The following is a 17947-nucleotide window of genomic DNA, read 5'->3' as shown; positions in this document are numbered from 1 at the left end:
CCATTATGCATCAACTATCCAACCGAAGGAACACCTTTCGAATTGAAGTCGGGCTTGATTCACCTTTTGCCCACTTTTCGAGGCCTGAAGAACGAAAATCCACACACTCACTTAAGAGAATTCCACATGGTCTGCTCAAGCATGAAACCCCACGGAGTACCCGAAGATGAGATCAAACTTCGAGCTTTTCCTTTTTCTTTAGTTGATACAGCAAAAGAATGGTTATTTTACTTACCTCCTGGTTCTATCACAACGTGGGATGACTTATCTCGTGTATTTCTTGACAGATTCTTCCCAGCGTCATGAGCAGCCGAACTTAGGAGGGACATAGTGGGAATTCACCAATTGGAGAGTGAATCGCTCTACGACTACTGGGAGCGGTACAAAAAACTGTGTGCGAGTTGTCCTCAACATGGGTTAACCGAACAATCACTTCTTCAATATTTCTACGAGGGTTTGCTCCCTATGGAAATGAAGATGATCGACGCTGCTAGTGGAGGAGCGCTTGTCAATATGAGCCCTCAAAGGGCAAGAGAGCTAATTCCACCATGGCGGTAAATTCTCAACAATATCGGCCAAATTCAGAACCGACAAGATGGGTTAATGGGGTAAACGTTTCAACTTTAGAAGATAAATTGGATAAGCTTACGAATGTTGTTCAATCTTTGCTTACAGAAAAGAAGAGTTTGACCCCACCTTGTGGAATTTGTACTACGTCTGAACACCAGACGGATTTGTGCCCAATCCCTAACGACAGTTCAACGGCACATGTTGACGCTATCGGAGGTTTTCCAGGACCTCCGCAAAGACACTATGATCCTTTCTCCAACACCTACAATCCCGGGTGGAAGGATTATCCGAACCTGAATTACGGAGCTAATCCCCGATATAATCCACCATACCAACTGAGACCTCTGCAACCACCACCATAACACAAGCCGAGCACATCTCTAGAAGCTATCATGGAAAGACTTGCTGCCGATGCTGCAAAATATCAACAGTGGACAGACGCATCAATACAAGAGTTAACTAATCAAGTTAGTAAACTCTCGATGGCAGTTAATCGCTTGGAGTCTCAAGGTAAACTACCTTCTCAAACAGAGCCGAACCCTCGGCAGAATGTCAGTGCAATAACTCTTCGTAGCAGAAAGGTTCTAGAAACAGTTCCAGCCAAAAATCATGGGCAAGAAAAGGAACGGGAAAAGCAGATTTCAGATCCAATAGCAAGGCCAGAATCGGAAGTTCAGAAACTAGTTGTGATGCCACCTCCTTTTCCAGGGAGGCTTGCAAGGGATAAGAAAGAGAAGGAGGAAAAAGAAATCCTCGAGACATTCAGGAAGGTGGAGGTAAATATCCCTTTACTCGACGCTATCAAACAGATCCCTCGTTATGCAAAATTCCTCAAGGAATTGTGTACTCGAAAAAGGAGGTTAATAGGTAACGAAAGAGTAAATGTAGGAGAAAATGTCTCTGCAGTGCTGCAAAAGAAAGTTCCACCCAAATACAAGGACCAAGGTATGTTTGCTATTCCTTGTGAGATAGGCAATATAGGCATTAAGAAAGCCATGTGCGGTTTAGGGGCTTCCATTAATGTTATGGCTTATTCTATTTATAAACTGATTAACGCGGGTCCTTTAAAAGAGACAGGAGTAATAATCCAGTTGGCGGACAGGACAGTCGTCTATCCTGAAGGGCTGCTTGAAGACGTCCTTGTTAAAGTTAACGAATTAGTTTTCCCTGCAGATTTTTATATTATCAACATGAAAGATGACAATTCGGCTAATTCGTCTGACATAATTCTTGGGAGACCATTCTTGAGTACAGCACAAACGAGAATTGATGTTTGGAGTGGAACACTCATCATGGAATTTGACAATGAAACGGTTAAGTTTAATGTTTATGAAGATATGGGACATCTTAATGATAAGTCACAAATTGTGCCTTGCAGGAATGTAGATCTTGATGTTAAGCAAGAGGAATTATCGATGATCCAAAAACCAATACGTGAAGCTATGATGAAAGCCTCGAAATTGGAAATCAAACCGTTTCTAGAACATACAAGGATTCCAATAGAGGAAAATGTAAAGATTAACGAAGAAGATCAAATGATAGGAGAATCCGAGAAATACTTCAAGGATAGTGGAAAAAGGTCGAAACCTTTCTGCAAGAACATCCAAGTGCACAAGATGGGAAAATTAATTCTCAATAAACCCAAAGGATAACATTTAAGGTCATCGAGCTAACGACGTTAAACAAAAGCGCTTTTTGGCAGGCAACCCAAATTTCTTTTCATTTATTTAATTTTTTTAGTTTAATATTTAAGTTGTAAATAAATAAATTTTTATTTAATCTAGTGAATTTTCTATTTTCAGGAACGTAATGGAGATTTTGTAGAAGTCAGATAATGATGGTAGCGTGGGCACGCCGTGCTAAATGCTGACAATTATTTCCCAACACCGACAACATCAGTTGAAGCACATGGGGAGTATTCTTAACCTTTCTCTTTGCTTGTTGTTTGAGTTACCAAACTTTATTGCATATAACACATGCTTGAGGACAAGCATCGTTTAAGTGGGGGGGTTGGATTGATATGTTAATTTTTGCTGCATGTCTTTCTCTTTTGCATGTGTTCAATCTTATGATGAATTCTTTTGACAATTTATTCAACATTTGAGCCTTAAAACCTCATACTTAGTCGATTTAAGCAATTGGGTAAATTTCGAATTAAATGTTTAAGTATATAGATTGGTCGACATTTAGGTTTTAAAATTGGTATATGTAGCTAGAATTTTTTTTTCGCATGAATTGATTGATTGAATAAAATATGTTTGCTTTTGCATAAATAAATTAACAAGGGTTCAGGCTATCAATGAAGTTTCGAAAACGTGACCGAATTGAGTAACCGGGGCAGGGTGCTTGGGTTGTCATCTTGTCTCGCATAAAAAGGTTCAAGTGACAAGTCGATAACTTACAAACATTCCGCTAGCTGAACACCCCATAAAATAAAAAAAGAGAAAAAAATAATACATAATAAATAAAGACTGTTTGAACTGAGTAACCGGGATAGGGTGCTTGGGTTGTCATCCTAGTTAGCGTAAAAAGGTTTGATCTTGTCTATTAATTTTCTGATGCATAGTTAATTAATAATGCCGTGAAAATTATGGGATTCAATCTCAATTTAGCGAAATTGTTTAGTTGACATATTTCAATTTTATGACAATTGTTGATTAAAATGTATATTTTGAACATTTATTTCTTTTTGCCTATGTTGTTTGCATTGATTGAGGATATGGAAAAGGGGCTCGATTTTTATAAATTGTGGAATTGATTCTAATGTTTGAAAGAACAACATGCTTGAGGGCAAGCATGAGCTAAGTAGGGGGGATTTGATAAACATGTCAAATTGCATATTTTTTGTGCTTAATTTGGTTTATTGATGAACTGAATCCTGCTAATTAAGTGTTTTTATGATTTAATTCTTGTCAGGGATGCAATTGATCTAAAGCAAGCTGAAAAGGGGCCAAATTAGAAGAAAATTATTGGAATGGGCCAAAGCGAAAAGATGGAGCAAGCCAAGGACTAGTCATAAATTTGACTTTGTAAAAAGCCAAAAATAGGAAATTCTATTTTAAGTTTATTTTTTTAATTATTATTATTTTAGATTTTATATTAATTTTCTTAAGCTATTTTTAGTAAACCCTATCTATATAAATAGGGGGTTTTAGTTCTTAGGAAATCATCCATTAATCAATTGTCTTTACATTCCTATTTAATTTTGGAATTCCATTATCCATTTTGTTTTCTTTTTCTTAATTCAATTGAGCATTAGATTATTTTGTCTTCTTTTACTAAATTTGTCTAATTCTCTTTGCAAATATTTTTCCTATCCATTTCCACTATATTTTTCATATAATTTCTATCATTTCCATAACCTTCAAGCATGATTAAATTCATGCCACACTAAACCCCTTTCAGCTTTAAGCCGGTGTTGACCCCGTCAAAATACCCGTGAGTTACGAACCCGAGCTGTTTAACTCCCAACTTTCGATATTTATTATTTCTCCGAATTAAGAGTATGACTTCGTCAACTCACAAAGTCAAGTCAATACTAAGTCAAAAAATACGTCGTTTGAGTTAGTGTGGCTAGACGTACAGTTGGAATTCCGAAAGGATCGATTGTCTAATTGGTCTTCCGTGAACACATTGGCGTGCCAAGTGGGGATTGCTGTTTGGTTCCGTCAAGGGAAGTAGTAACCGGATTTAAATGTCTCAACGTTTGATGGCATTGGTTCGAGCTAGGCTCTTCTAGAACGCAAAGCTGCCGAAGTTCTAAATCACGAACGTTTCGTAGGTTGTTCGATCGGTAAGGGTTAGTTATAGGACGTTCCATAACTAATTTACACAAGGAAGAGTTGGTGTCCGAGGCGTCCTTGTAACACCCCAAACCCGGCCCAGACGTTATGGCCAAATCTGATGTGCCACATTGGAGTTAAAAATCCGTGTTTCGTTTTAGTGTTTTAAAAGCCATATATTTTCTTTGAGTTAGCAAAGTGTATGGAAGCTAGGCACCGTGTAGGTATCCGAGGCGAGGAGGTGAGCCATGAAGGCTGCTTAAGTACCAAGCTCTTTGATTGGACCCAATCCTAGACATGCCCACAACCATAGCCATACTTTGTTATATCAAGTTTAAATTTGTTTAAGTGAACGACTTTGTTAAATCGATTAATCGTGGTGTTGAACTCTTTTGGAAACAAGTATCATTTTGAAAACACGTCCTAAGTCTAACCCATTTGAATAATTATCAACCAGGTTTAAAGTTATTAAAGTTAAAATAATCCTAAAAGAAATAAAAGAAAAGTTAAAATGGCCTTATTACAACCCCAAAAAACTATAATAATAAATAATATTTAATGGAAATTTAAAGAAAACCAACGCTTATTTAAAAGTCCAAAGACAATCACCGTGGCCATTCTGAATCCCCTCCGGCCCAAGTCCCCACATCAAGGCTCACCTGCAAGGTTAAGGAAAGGGGGTGAGTTTGGAAACTCAGTGTGCAACAAGCCCCTTTTAGAGCCCAAAACAATAACTGCCTGTTGGGTTTAAGCCCAAATCCAATCTCAAACATATACTGGGCCATAGCCCTTTTCATATTTCATATTTCATAACAATGGGCCGAAGCCTTTTCAAGTTTCATATTACTGGGCCGAAGTCTTTACTATAAACGGTATGGCCCATAGGCCCATTTTTATAACACATGTAATGTCAAATGAAAGAATGCAACCCATTTGGGGAGACTACTCAACCCACCATCCGCTACTCTCCACCTGCACCAACCAACACACCATGTGGGATTAACTCGACCCACCCCGCCATAACTCTCCACCGGCAACTTAGTGCTTTATCATATAACCGAGGCCAAGCCTCTTTAATAATCGGGGCAAAAGCCCTTTTTATAATCGGGGCATAAGCCCTTTAATAATCAGGGCGTAAGCCCTTTTGATAACTGGGGCATAAGCCCTTTAATAACTGGGGCATAAGCCCTTTTGCACTTCCTCCATCCATATAAAAACCCAACCCAATGCATTTATGAACATCTCATGTGCATATCATACATATCATGTGCATATCATACATGTCATGTGCATATCATACATATCATGTTTATCAAAATCCCATGCATTAAGTTCATATATAAACCCTAGGGGTATAATGGTCACTTTACCTAGGGGCAAAACGGTCATTTTCATGTTATAGGGGTAATCTCGTAATTTTACCAAAATTAGGGTTTCCATGTCCATTAATGGTTACAAACAATTCATGGGTGCAAACAAGGATCTGGCCCATTTTAGCGAAATCGAGTTATTGGGCCAAAAACCCTAATGGGCCCTACTTAGCCGATTCTCATCTAGGCCCATTTAGCCTTTATCCATAACAAGATAATGGTTTTAACATGCAATTTAACAGATTTCCCATTTTCTACGAAATTTACCCAAATGGGCCCGAAAGCCTATTGGGCCCTATTTTAACCTCTCGAGGCCCAACTTACCGTGAACGCCAAAAACACGTCCTTACTGCTTCCATTGTTCCCATCATCATCTCATCGATTCTAACTAACTAGTGAGCGTCATTGCTCACAAGTCCTCGAAATGCCGAATTTACGCATTTCGACTTTTAAACATTTATCACTTTAAGCTATGAAAAGGGTTCGTTACACACCTGATTTGCGATATTCCTTGACGAGATCTCCTATGCGATTTCTCCTATAATCAACCACTTATAGATTAGACCATGTTATTATTAAACCAAATCCAAAACTACCTATTATCATCACTTACACATTCGGCCACCATCCACAATGACCCTTGGGTTCATACCTTTGCCGAAGTTGATGACTAGATTTAGTCACTCCGATGATCCAAGCTTTTCACACACTCCTCGATCGGTAGCCTTTAATCCTCACAAGAGATCTACTCATTGAAGAACGTTCCAAATACCTTCCTACCCCATATCCACAATCCAACTTAAACGTGCGTAGAAAATAGATCTGTTATGGGTTGAAGTTGAAACGTTTCCAAAATCAATCGCCTACGATAACCACCACCTGTCACTCAAACTTAACTAATCCAATATCAATATATGTAAATCCTAAGCACATCACCATACTAACATAAGGGCATATTCGTCATTTTACCATACGAGGGTATTTTGGTAGTTTTACAAATTGAGGGTATTATGGTAATTTCACAAACCAAGGGTAGTTTAGTAATTTTGTAAATCGAGGGTAAAACAAGAATTACGTAAATCAAGGGTAAAACAAGAATTTATAAATCGAGGGTAAAATGGTAATTCTATAAATCGAGGGTAAAACGGTAATTCTGTAAATCGAGGGTAAAACGATAATTATGTAAATCGGGGGTAAAATGGTAATTATGTAAATTGGGGGTAAAACGGTAATTCTGTAAATCGAGGGTAAAATAGTAATTACAGAACCGAGGGTAAAATGGTAATTCAGAATCGGGAGTACTTTGGTAATTTTACAAGTCGAGGGCATTTCAAGAATTGGTAAACTAAAGTATTCTAAACATGGATAACAATACGAATGGGCCTAAAGCCTATTCTCTACCAAATGTGCCCACACGCGTGTGGCCCTTTTAGCCCAAACCTAGCCACGATATGCGATTCACCTAGCCTAGTCCAATATTTACTACACAATCAAACAACTTATCCAATTGGGCCCATTGGGCCCATTATGGCCCCTTTCGCCCATCGCGTCCAAGTAGCCATCCAACAACAAGAGTAGTGATAAATACACACCGATAGGAGATCGAGTTAATCCATGCTCCGAGCACTCTTCCGACGCCCAACCCAAACGAGCACGCCATACAATGAAAGGGATCACCAAGAAAGGTACATTTACTCTCTTCATGGTTCCTCTATTTAAAGCCACTTCACAACCACTCTTATATTAGCTTCACGATGTGGGATCCCTCCAACATTAGAGTTTAAATTCAACACCAACTCTTGCCGCCTCTGTTAGCAAAATAAATGCTCATTGCTTGCCATGGGATTCAACCTATGCCTCCCTTAAATGCTCCACACGCTACTTGCCACTAAGCCACAAGGCTTTTTGTGTCATATTTTATCCCCAATTAATTATAAGGTCTAAAGGCCAAAGTTCAGTTCCTTTAAAAAACAAAATAAATTGCAAGAGCCAAGGCTTGAATCCAGTTCCCATACAACCTTAATGACACCACAACCACTAGACTACAAGCTTCTTTGTGTCATTTATTTAACACAATAATTTAAAACCCTCATCCAAGCATCTAGGTTTTTTTCACTTAATACCAAAATTTTTGCTAAAGCCCAAGTTTGAACCCAAGATTTCTCCAACACTTCTCAAAGCCATTAACCACTAATAGCAAACATTTAATTGTTTCATTTCATTGCACAATTAAATACCTATATACAACCTCCTTACGGACCCCCACTCAAGGCCCAATACTTCTAGGCCCAAATTCGGTGTTACAATTCTATTTCTTAAAGAAATTTCGTCCTCGAAATTTCCAACTATCTACTAACCAGACATTACTCAAGTCAAACCTCTATGCTTCCGCTCGCACTCTAATTAAAAATAATTCTTAGTACGACCTGAACATCTAATTACCAAAGTAAAGAAACATTTATCAAGCACGCATACAATTCATAACACATATTTAAATAAAATAAACTTGGCGATCCCGAGGTCGATGCTCCTTGGACCCACATCTAAGACATGCTCCTGTCTTCCTATGGCATTCACCCGGATGACGTCTGCTGCGCTCTTTGCAGATTGGATAGTTTGGTCGTGCCTTAACATGTTTCACGAATCGAGGCTTGGTTTTCTAAGAACTAGAATCCTTCCTTTTCTTACACTCCAAGCACCCTACTTGAAGCGCTTTCCCTAATTTCCTTAATTTTGGTATCGAATACTTCCTCTACCACTTTCCTTACTAACTCGGCCAAGGCCTCGGACCAAGCTCCGAGTTACCGCACCCAGTTGGTAGACTTTGCTTACCCTCGAATCCATATCAATACTCTACATTACCAAGACACATATCAATTAACTACAAAGATCTCAAAATTTTACTATTTATTCATATGTCTTATGCAGAGATAGTATTTTAAAGTTTCTATTTTCACGTAATCATAGCCTAGCTACGATCTCCTCAGATTCTAGAGTTTTAGGGTTGCCCTAGTTATAATGTCATGATATGGTCTCATTCTATCTACAAGAATATCTTAATGCAAAGGTAATATGAGGAATGAAATACTTACAGACTTGGTGCCGGGATTCAAGCATGCCACTTCTTTCTCAATCCATTTAAAACTCAAAACCATATTTTTGATCACCGAAAATAGAAATTTAAAACTTTGATTTGAAAACACCCTTTATTTTGAAACTCTTGATTTAAAACAGAAAAACTTGGACCATTTTAACATATATACTCCAAAAACATCTTTAAAATGAACTTTTCAAAACCATTTCCAAAATACCTTCTTAGGCCAAAATTTTGAAAAATTTTTGGACCCGATCCACAATAGAGTTGTTGCAACTTAGCTCGATACCACTAAATGTAACACCCCAAACCCGCCCAGACGTTATGGCCAAATCGATGTGCCACATTGGAGTTAAAAATCCGTGTTTCGTTTTAGTGTTTTAAAAGCCATATATTTTCTTTGAGTTAGCAAAGTGTATGGAAGCTAGGCACCGTGTAGGTATCTCGAGGCGAAGAGGTGAGCCATGAAGGTCGCTAAGTACCAAGCTCTTTGATTGGACCCAATCCTAGACATGCCCACAACCATAGCCACACTTTGTTATATCGAGTTTAAATTTGTTTAAGTGAACGACTTTGTTAAATCGATTAATCGTGGTGTTGAACTCTTTTGGAAACAAGTATCATTTTGAAAACACGCCCTAAGTCTAACCCATTTGAATAATTATCAACCAGGTTTAAAGTTATTAAAGTTAAAATAATCCTAAAAAGAAATAAAAGAAAAGTTAAAATGGCCTTATTACAACCCCAAAAAAACTATAATAATAAATAATATTTAATGGAAATTTAAAGAAAACCAACGCTTATTTAAAAGTCCAAAGACAATCACCGTGGCCATTCTCAATCCCTCCGCCCAAGTCCCCACATCAAGGCTCACCGCAAGGTTAAGGAAAGGGGTGAGTTTGGAAACTCGATGTGCAACAAGCCCTTTTAGAGCCCAAAACAATAATCACTGTTGGGTCTAAGCCCAAATCCAATCTCAAACATATATTTGGGCCATAGCCCTTTTCATATTTCATATTTCATAACACTGGGCAAGCCTTTTCAAGTTTCATATTCTTGGGCAAGTCTTTATCAGAAAGCGGTATGGCCCATAGGCCCATTTTATAACACATGTAATGTCAAATGAAAGAATGCAACCCATTTGGGAGACTACTCAACCCACCATCCGCTACTCTCCACCGTACCAACCAACACACCATGTGGGATTAACTCGACCCACCCCGCCATAACTCTCCACTAGCACTTAGTTGCTTTATCATATAACCGAGGCCTAGCCTCTTTTAATAATCAGGGCAAAAGCCCTTTTTATAATCGGGGCATAAGCCCTTTAATAATCAGGCGTAAGCCCTTTTGATAATCAGGCGTAAGCCCTTTTGATAATCGGGGCATAAGCCCTTTAATAATCGGGCATAAGCCCTTTTGCACTTCCTCCATCCATATAAAACCCAACCCAATGCATTTATGAACATCTCATGTGCATATCATACATATCATGTGCATATCATACATGTCATGTGCATATCATACATATCATGTTTATCAAAATCCCATGCATTAAGTTCATATATAAACCCTAGGGGTATAATGGTCACTTTTACCTAGGGGCAAACGGTCATTTTCATGTTATAGGGTAATCTCGTAATTTTACCAAAATTAGGGTTTCCATGTCCATTAATGGTTACAAACAATTCATAGGTGCAAACAAAGATCCTGGCCCATTTTAGCGAAATCGAGTTATTGGGCCAAAAACCCTAATGGGCCCTACTTAGCCGATTCTCGTCATCTAGGCCCATTTAGCCTTTATCCATAACAAGATAATAGCTTTAACATGCAATTTAACAGATTTCCATTTTCTCGAAATTTACCCAAATGGGCCCGAAAGCCTATTGGGCCTATTTTAGCCTCTCGAGGCCCAACTTACCGTGAACGCCAAAAACACGTCCTTACTGCTTTCCATTGTTCCCATCATCATCTCATCGATTCTAACTAACTAGTGAGCGTCATTGCTCACAAGTCCTCGAAATGCCGAATTTACGCATTTCGACTTTTCGCATTTATCACTTTAAGCTATGAAAAAGGGTTCGTTACACACCTGATTTGCGATATTCCTTGACGAGATCTCCTATGAAATTTCTCCTATAATCAACCACTTATAGATTAGACCATGTTATTATTAAACCAAATCCAAAACTACCTATTATCATAACTTACACATTCGGCCACCATCCACAATGACCCTTGGGTTCATACCTTTGCCGAAGTTGATGACTAGATTTAGTCACTCCGATGATCCAAGCTTTTCACACACTCCTCGATCGGTAGCCTTTAATCCTCACAAGAGATCTACTCATTGAAGAACGTTCCAAATACCTTCCTACCCCATATCCGTTGTGAATTCAACTTAAACGTGCGTAGAAAATAGATCTGTTATGGGTTGAAGTTGAAACGTTTCCAAAATCAATCGCCTACGATAACCACCACTTGTCACTCAAACTTAACTAATCCAATATCAATATATGTAAATCCTAAGCACATCAGTCATACGGAACATAAGGGCATATTCGTCATTTTACCATACAGGGGTATTTTGGTAGTTTTACAAATTGAGGGTATTATGGTAATTTCACAAACCAAGGGTAGTTTAGTAATTTTGTAAATCGAGGGTAAAACAGTAATTCTGTAAATCAAGGGTAAAACAGTAATTCTATAAATCGAGGGTAAAACGGTAATTCTGTAAATCGAGGGTAAAACGATAATTATGTAAATCGGGGTAAAATGGTAATTATGTAAATTGGGGTAAAACGGTAATTCTATAAATCGAGGGTAAAATAGTAATTACATGGCCGAGGGTAAAATGGTAATTCGTAAATCGGAGTACTTTGGTAATTTTACAAGTCGAGGGCATTTCAAGAATTGGTAAACTAAAGTATTCTAAACATGGATAACAATACGAATGGGCCTAAAGCCTATTCTCTACCAAATGTGCCCACACGCCGGTGTGGCCCTTTTAGCCCAAACCTAGCCACAGATATGCGATTCACCTAGCCTAGTCCAATATTTACTACACAATCAAACAACTTATCCAATTGGGCCCATTAGGCCCACATGGCCCCTTTCGCCCATCGCGGCCAAGTAGCCATCCAACAACAAGAGTAGTGATAAATACACACCGATAGGAGACCGGAGTTAATCCATGCTCCGAGCACTCTTAGCCGACGCCCAACCCAAACGAAAGCACGCCATACAATGAAAGGGATCACCAAGAAAGGTACATTTACTCTCTTCATGGTTCCTCTATTTAAAGCCACTTCACAACCACTCTTATATTAGCTTCCCGATGTGGGATCCCTCCAACATTAGAGTTTAAATTCAACACCAACTCTTGTCGCCCCCTGTTAGCAAAACAAATGCTCCTTGCTTGCCATGGGATTCGAACCTATGCCTCCCTTTAAATGCTCCACACGCTACTTGCCACTAAGCCACAAGGCTTTTTGTGTCATATTTTATCCCCAATTAATTATAAGGTCTAAAGGCCAAAGTTCAGTTCCCTTTAAAAAAACAAAATAAATTGCAAGAGCCAAGGCTTGAATCCAGTTCCCATACAACCTTAATGACACCACAACCACTAGACTACAAGCTTCTTTGTGTCATTTATTTAACATAATAATTTAAAAACCCTCATCCAAGAATCTAGGTTTTTTTTCACTTAATACCAAAATTTTTGCTAAAGCCCAAGTTTGAACCCAAGATTTCTCCAACACTTCTCAAAGCCATTAACCACTAATAGCAAACATTTAATTGTTTCATTTCATTGCACAATTAAATACCTATATACAACCTCCTTACGGACCCCCACTCAAGGCCCAATACTTCTAGGCCCAAATTTGGGGTGTTACAGTCCTTGGTAGCTATAACTAGCTTATCAAAAAAGAGGAGTTCACCTAATTTTGAGGAACGGGTCAAAGACGGGAAAACCCGTGCTTAAGGCTGAGCTAAGTTTTATTGATTTTCCTTTAAATCATTTTGTTATTTATTTTCATTTCATCTTTTTATTTTTATTTCATCTTTTACTTTTTACTTTTTACGTTTTCTTGTGTTTATTTCAGGTTTCATATTTTATTTCCCCCCTAAACTTCGCGGGCATGACAGCTGTCCAGACACTAATCTGGTCAAGAAACAAACAATTTTCAGTAATTCCAGTCTCTGTGAGATCGACCCTAATCCCTATACTGCTTTAATTTGCAAACTAGGTGTAGGTTTATATTGGTGGAATAGACAGCCATCAGTGACAATCCTTGATGATCCTCGAGCTCCCAGTAGCTACTGTAACACCCCTAACTCGTGACCGACGCCGGTGTCGGACACGAGGGGTTAACGGCCAAACCCTCTCAAGATACCAACCAATTTGACATTACCAGTCAGGCTGGAAAACTGCGTCACCTTCGCCTTAAAAATCATATCTCGAGTTTCAAAACTCGGAAACTGGTTTCATAAATTTTCCCTGAATTTAGACTCATATACCCATCCATGGATTTATTTTTAGAATTTTTGGTTGGGCCAATTGGTACAGTTTATTAGTTAAAGTCACCCATGTTACAGGGACCGACTGCTCTGACCTTCACGCGTTACAACTTGAATATCTCCCTGTACAGGGCTTTAATACTGGTGCCGTTTGTTTCTAATGAAACTAGACTCAAAATGGAATCGTTACATATAAGGAATGACTCCTAATTCTTTCTGGATAATTTATGGTAAATTTTCAAAGTCGCGACAGGGGACCCAGAAACCGTTCTGGCCCTGTCTCACGAGAACCTTAATATTTCTCAGTATACCGCTCATATGGTCGTTTCGTTTCGTCCATATAAAATAGATTCATCAAGGTTCAGTTCCATAATTTACTCACTATTTAATTCTACTTCTACTATTTTTAGTGATTTTTCAATCTCATCTCACTGCTGCTGTCCACAACAGTTACTGCAGTAGACTATGCCAATTTCATGAATTTTTCCTTGGCCTTAATCATCCATCATACATGACACAAATTATGGCCACCTTATCAAAATTTGAGTTTCTAAGACTCGTGGCTATAGGTTCTAGCATCCCACTCGACGACCACATAGGCCATTTTCACATGGCTTAAAGTTTACAACCCACAATTCAACAAAATATAATAGCCTATACATGCCAAATGTTCTTCAACAACAAAAACAATACCACAAGATTTCAGCCGGTGTGATGACTTCAACGACGGTCCCGATCACGCAAACAATACGAGTCCGAGAGACCTAAAATGGGTGACAAGAAAAACACCGAGTGAGTTTACAACTCAGTAAGTCATAAGCATTCATCAATCCACTGATAAAGTTACTACAACATGAAACAATAAACGAGGCTAGGTACTCATCCATATCGAATCTATACCATAATTCCTCGGACCTTTCGGTCCAATCTCATACCAAGTCATACATCCACATTTCATATTCTACACAACAAGATATTTGAGGCATTTTCACACACTAACTCATTTCCACCACAATCATACAATTTCAATCATCACATAGATTTAAGGCTTACCAAATTCAACCCCGAGCATGAACATATTTTCTATTCGTCATGAGCTCGAGGTACTTACCCGATCCGCTGTCCGGGATTAGCTCGATAATGTCGCACACTCAGTGCCAATTGTAATGCAAGAGCATATAGTGAATCCGCACACTTAGTGCTATATGTATTCAACTCGCACACTTAGTGCTATATAATCAAACTCGCACACTTAGTGCTGTACAATTTTAAACCCGCACACTTAGTGCCAATCTTGTCACCGTGTCCATTTATACCCGCACACTTAGTGCCGAGACCAATACCTTATGTATTTTGCTGCCTTTATACATTCAACAATGGCATCATTCCATACACATACATTTCCATTTACACACCAACTCATTTAAACACATTTGCATATATATATTGATCATTTAAATCAACACCAAATATACGCTTAATGACTTACTTTGTGTTGGGTAAAACAGTCCAAGTCGGCTACTCGATGACCTTCGCTTTTCCCTTGCTTGATTCTCCTTCTTTAACTCCTTGAGCTTAATCAATAAATCAACTAGTTTAACCCTCTTGCTAAACATTCATAATTCAATTTCACATGCATATGTATGTTTGTATATTCGCAACCATCCTCACTTATTACCCATTTGGTCAACAATCTAAGCCAAGATAAGGCTTCAATATGGTTGCCTCTAACCGAATACATGCACACCAATCTACTTCCTTTGGCCGAATATGCATGTCTATGTGGAGGCCAATTTTACACTTAATACTACACAAAAAAAACAGCATACATTTTCCTAATTAACGCATTACATATTGTAGTTCTATACACATCTCTCATTTATTTCATAACCAAACAACATCACAAGCAAATAGACACCTTAAAATAGTATACATGTCATACCAATTCATCATGTGCAAACATATATTCATGTAGGTGAAATGGCCAATTCTCAAGTGGCTTATATCCAAATATACACACATATCCAAAGCTTAAATCTTACTTACCATGCAACATGCATGAATCATACTTATGGATATAACATGGTCGAATACCACAACACCATACCGCTTCAATTTGGTCATGGTTAAACAAAGAACTTAGTATCTCATTCAAAAATGCTAAAAGAAAATCTAAGAATCCTCAATCCACCATCACATGAATCATTATCAAGCTTGATATTTAGCATGCAATGGCATTAACACCATATTCACTTTGGCGAATTTCATTCCCATGACATAACAAAGATTTGAACCATGGGCTAACAAGAACATCAAGCTAGCAACTAAAATATACATGAATCTCATGGCAAAACATCAAACTTACCTTAATCTAGGTACAAGTATGGCCAAACCTCCTCCTAAACCTCTTCCAAACCAACATGAAACAAGAATTCCTTCCTTCTTCCTTAGAATTTTCAGCCCAAAGGAAATGAAAAATGATGAACAAAAATTCTTCTTTCTTTCTCCACACTCACGGCAATGGGCATGCATGAGACCATTTTTTTCTCTTTTTTTTTTTGTTCCCTTTCATTATTAAATTTCCATGCTCACTATTTTATTTTTTTCTTACATACACCATTGTCCCAACATGTTTTATGACATGTTTTACCCATAATCTCTTGTCATGGCGGCCACTAACTATTAGGGGGAAATTTGACATGCAAGTCCTCCCTTGACTACATGCACTATTAGGTCCTTATAGATTAGCCTATCACTTTTCAAAAGTGTCACACAAGTCCTACTAACTGAATTCACATGCTATCGGCTAAATCGAAGCTTGAAATTTTCACACATTCATAATTACATATTCTAGACAATAAATATTACGTTCAAACATTTCGGTGACTCGGTTTAGCGGTCCCAAACCACTTCCGACTAGGGCCAATTTTGGGCTGTCACAACTCTCCCCACTTAAGAAATTTTCGTCCCAAAAATCTTACCGTAAATAGGTTTGGGTAACGCTCTTTCATAGAGTTCTCGGGTTCCCAAGTAGCTTCTTCCATCCCGTGTTTGAGCCATAACACTTTTACTAATGGAACTCTTTTGTTTCGCAACTCCTTCACTTCACGAGCTAGGATACGAATCGGTTCTTCTTCATAACTCATATCGGCTTGAATTTCAACCTCGATGGACTAATTACGTGTGACGGTCGATCTATAACGTCAAGCATCGAAACATGGAAGACGCTAGAATCCTTTCAAGTTCGGGGCAAAATCAAACGATACGCGATCGGACCGACTCGTTCAGATATTTCATATGGCCCGATGAACCTCGGCTCAAATTTCCTTACGGCCAAATCTAAGCACCTTCTTCCAAGGTGAAACTTTGAGAAAGACCTTGTCTCCAACCCGATATTCAATATCTTTTCTTTTCAAATCCGCATACGACTTTTGGCGATCCGGCGACTTTCAAACTTTCACGAATTACTTGAACTCTTTGCTCGGCATCCTTAACCAAATCAACCTCAAGAATTTACCTTCACTAAGTTCACCCGAATAATGGGGTACGGCATTTACGATCGTATAAAGCCTCGTAAGGCACCATCTTAATACTTGATTGAAAGCTATTGTTGTGTTTAATTCAATCAAAGGCGAATCGTTCCCATGAACCACTAAACTCAAGGATACAACATCTCAACATATCCTCGAGTATTTGAATTATCCGCTTCGGATTGACCATCGGTTTGGGGGTGAAAGGCGGTCTGAAATGCAACTTGGTACCCAAAGCTTCTTGAAATTTCTTCCAAAATCGCGAGGTAAATCTCTGGATCTCTATCCGACACAATAGAAATCGGTACCCGTGTAATCTCACAATCGAGAAACGTACAATTCGGCTAGTTTATCCAATGAAAATCCGTACACACGGGATAAAGTGAGCCGACTTAGTCGATCTATCAACAACAACCCAAATCGCATCCTTCTTACTAGTCGACAATGGCAGCCCGAACACAAAGTCCATTGTGACTCGATCCCATTTCCACTCGGGTATCGTGATCGGTGAAGCAATCTCAAGGCACTTGATGTTCCGCTTTCACTTGTTGACATATTAAACATCTCAAACAAAGTCGGAGATGTCCCGCTTCATACCATGCCACCAAAACCGACGTTTCAAATCATTGTACATCTTCGTACTCCCGGTGGATTGCCATTCGGCTACAATGGGCTTCGTTCAAAATTATTGGAATAAGTTCAATTCTTTGGGACACACAGACGACTTCTAAACCTCAAACAATCGTCATCATCGATTTGAAATTCGAGTCCTTGTTCGAACACACTCATCCCGCTTTGCAACCAACTCATCGTCGACTTTCTCGAGCTTCACGAATTTGACGTATCAATAATGGTTTGGCTTTCAATTCAGCTACTAACACATTGTCGGGTAGGATAGACAAGTGTACATTCATCGCTTCATAAAGCAAATAGTGATTTCGACTTAAGGCATCCGCAACCACATTAGCCCTTCCCGTGATAATCAATGACGAGCTCATAATCTTTTAACAACTCGAGCCATCGCTTTGTCGCAGATTTAAGTCTCTTTGGGTCATCAAATATTTGAGACTTTTGTGATCC

At 38.7% G+C, this 17947-nt stretch overlaps 1 protein-coding gene and 1 long non-coding RNA gene across 2 annotated transcripts; one reads left to right on the top strand and one right to left on the bottom strand.

Moving 5' to 3' along the window:
• Positions 1 to 962: 962 nt before the first annotated feature.
• LOC108481482 (uncharacterized) lies at positions 963 to 2222 on the top strand. Its single transcript, XM_017784608.1, has one exon. The coding sequence runs from the start codon at positions 963 to 965 to the stop codon at positions 2220 to 2222; it is 1260 nt and encodes a 419-aa protein (XP_017640097.1).
• Positions 2223 to 4846: 2624 nt separating this feature from the next.
• On the bottom strand, positions 4847 to 6509 carry LOC128280693 (uncharacterized). The gene is made up of 3 exons (XR_008270802.1): positions 6375 to 6509; positions 6217 to 6260; positions 4847 to 5011 (listed from the first exon to the last, which is right to left on the bottom strand). It is a non-coding gene; the product is annotated as an uncharacterized LOC128280693 (long non-coding RNA).
• Between the last annotated feature and the right edge of the window lie 11438 nt (positions 6510 to 17947).

This window comes from Gossypium arboreum, chromosome 1, assembly GCF_025698485.1.
Source record: "Gossypium arboreum isolate Shixiya-1 chromosome 1, ASM2569848v2, whole genome shotgun sequence".
NCBI lineage: Eukaryota > Viridiplantae > Streptophyta > Magnoliopsida > Malvales > Malvaceae > Gossypium > Gossypium arboreum.
This window is presented reverse-complemented; position numbering and strand designations above follow the sequence as displayed.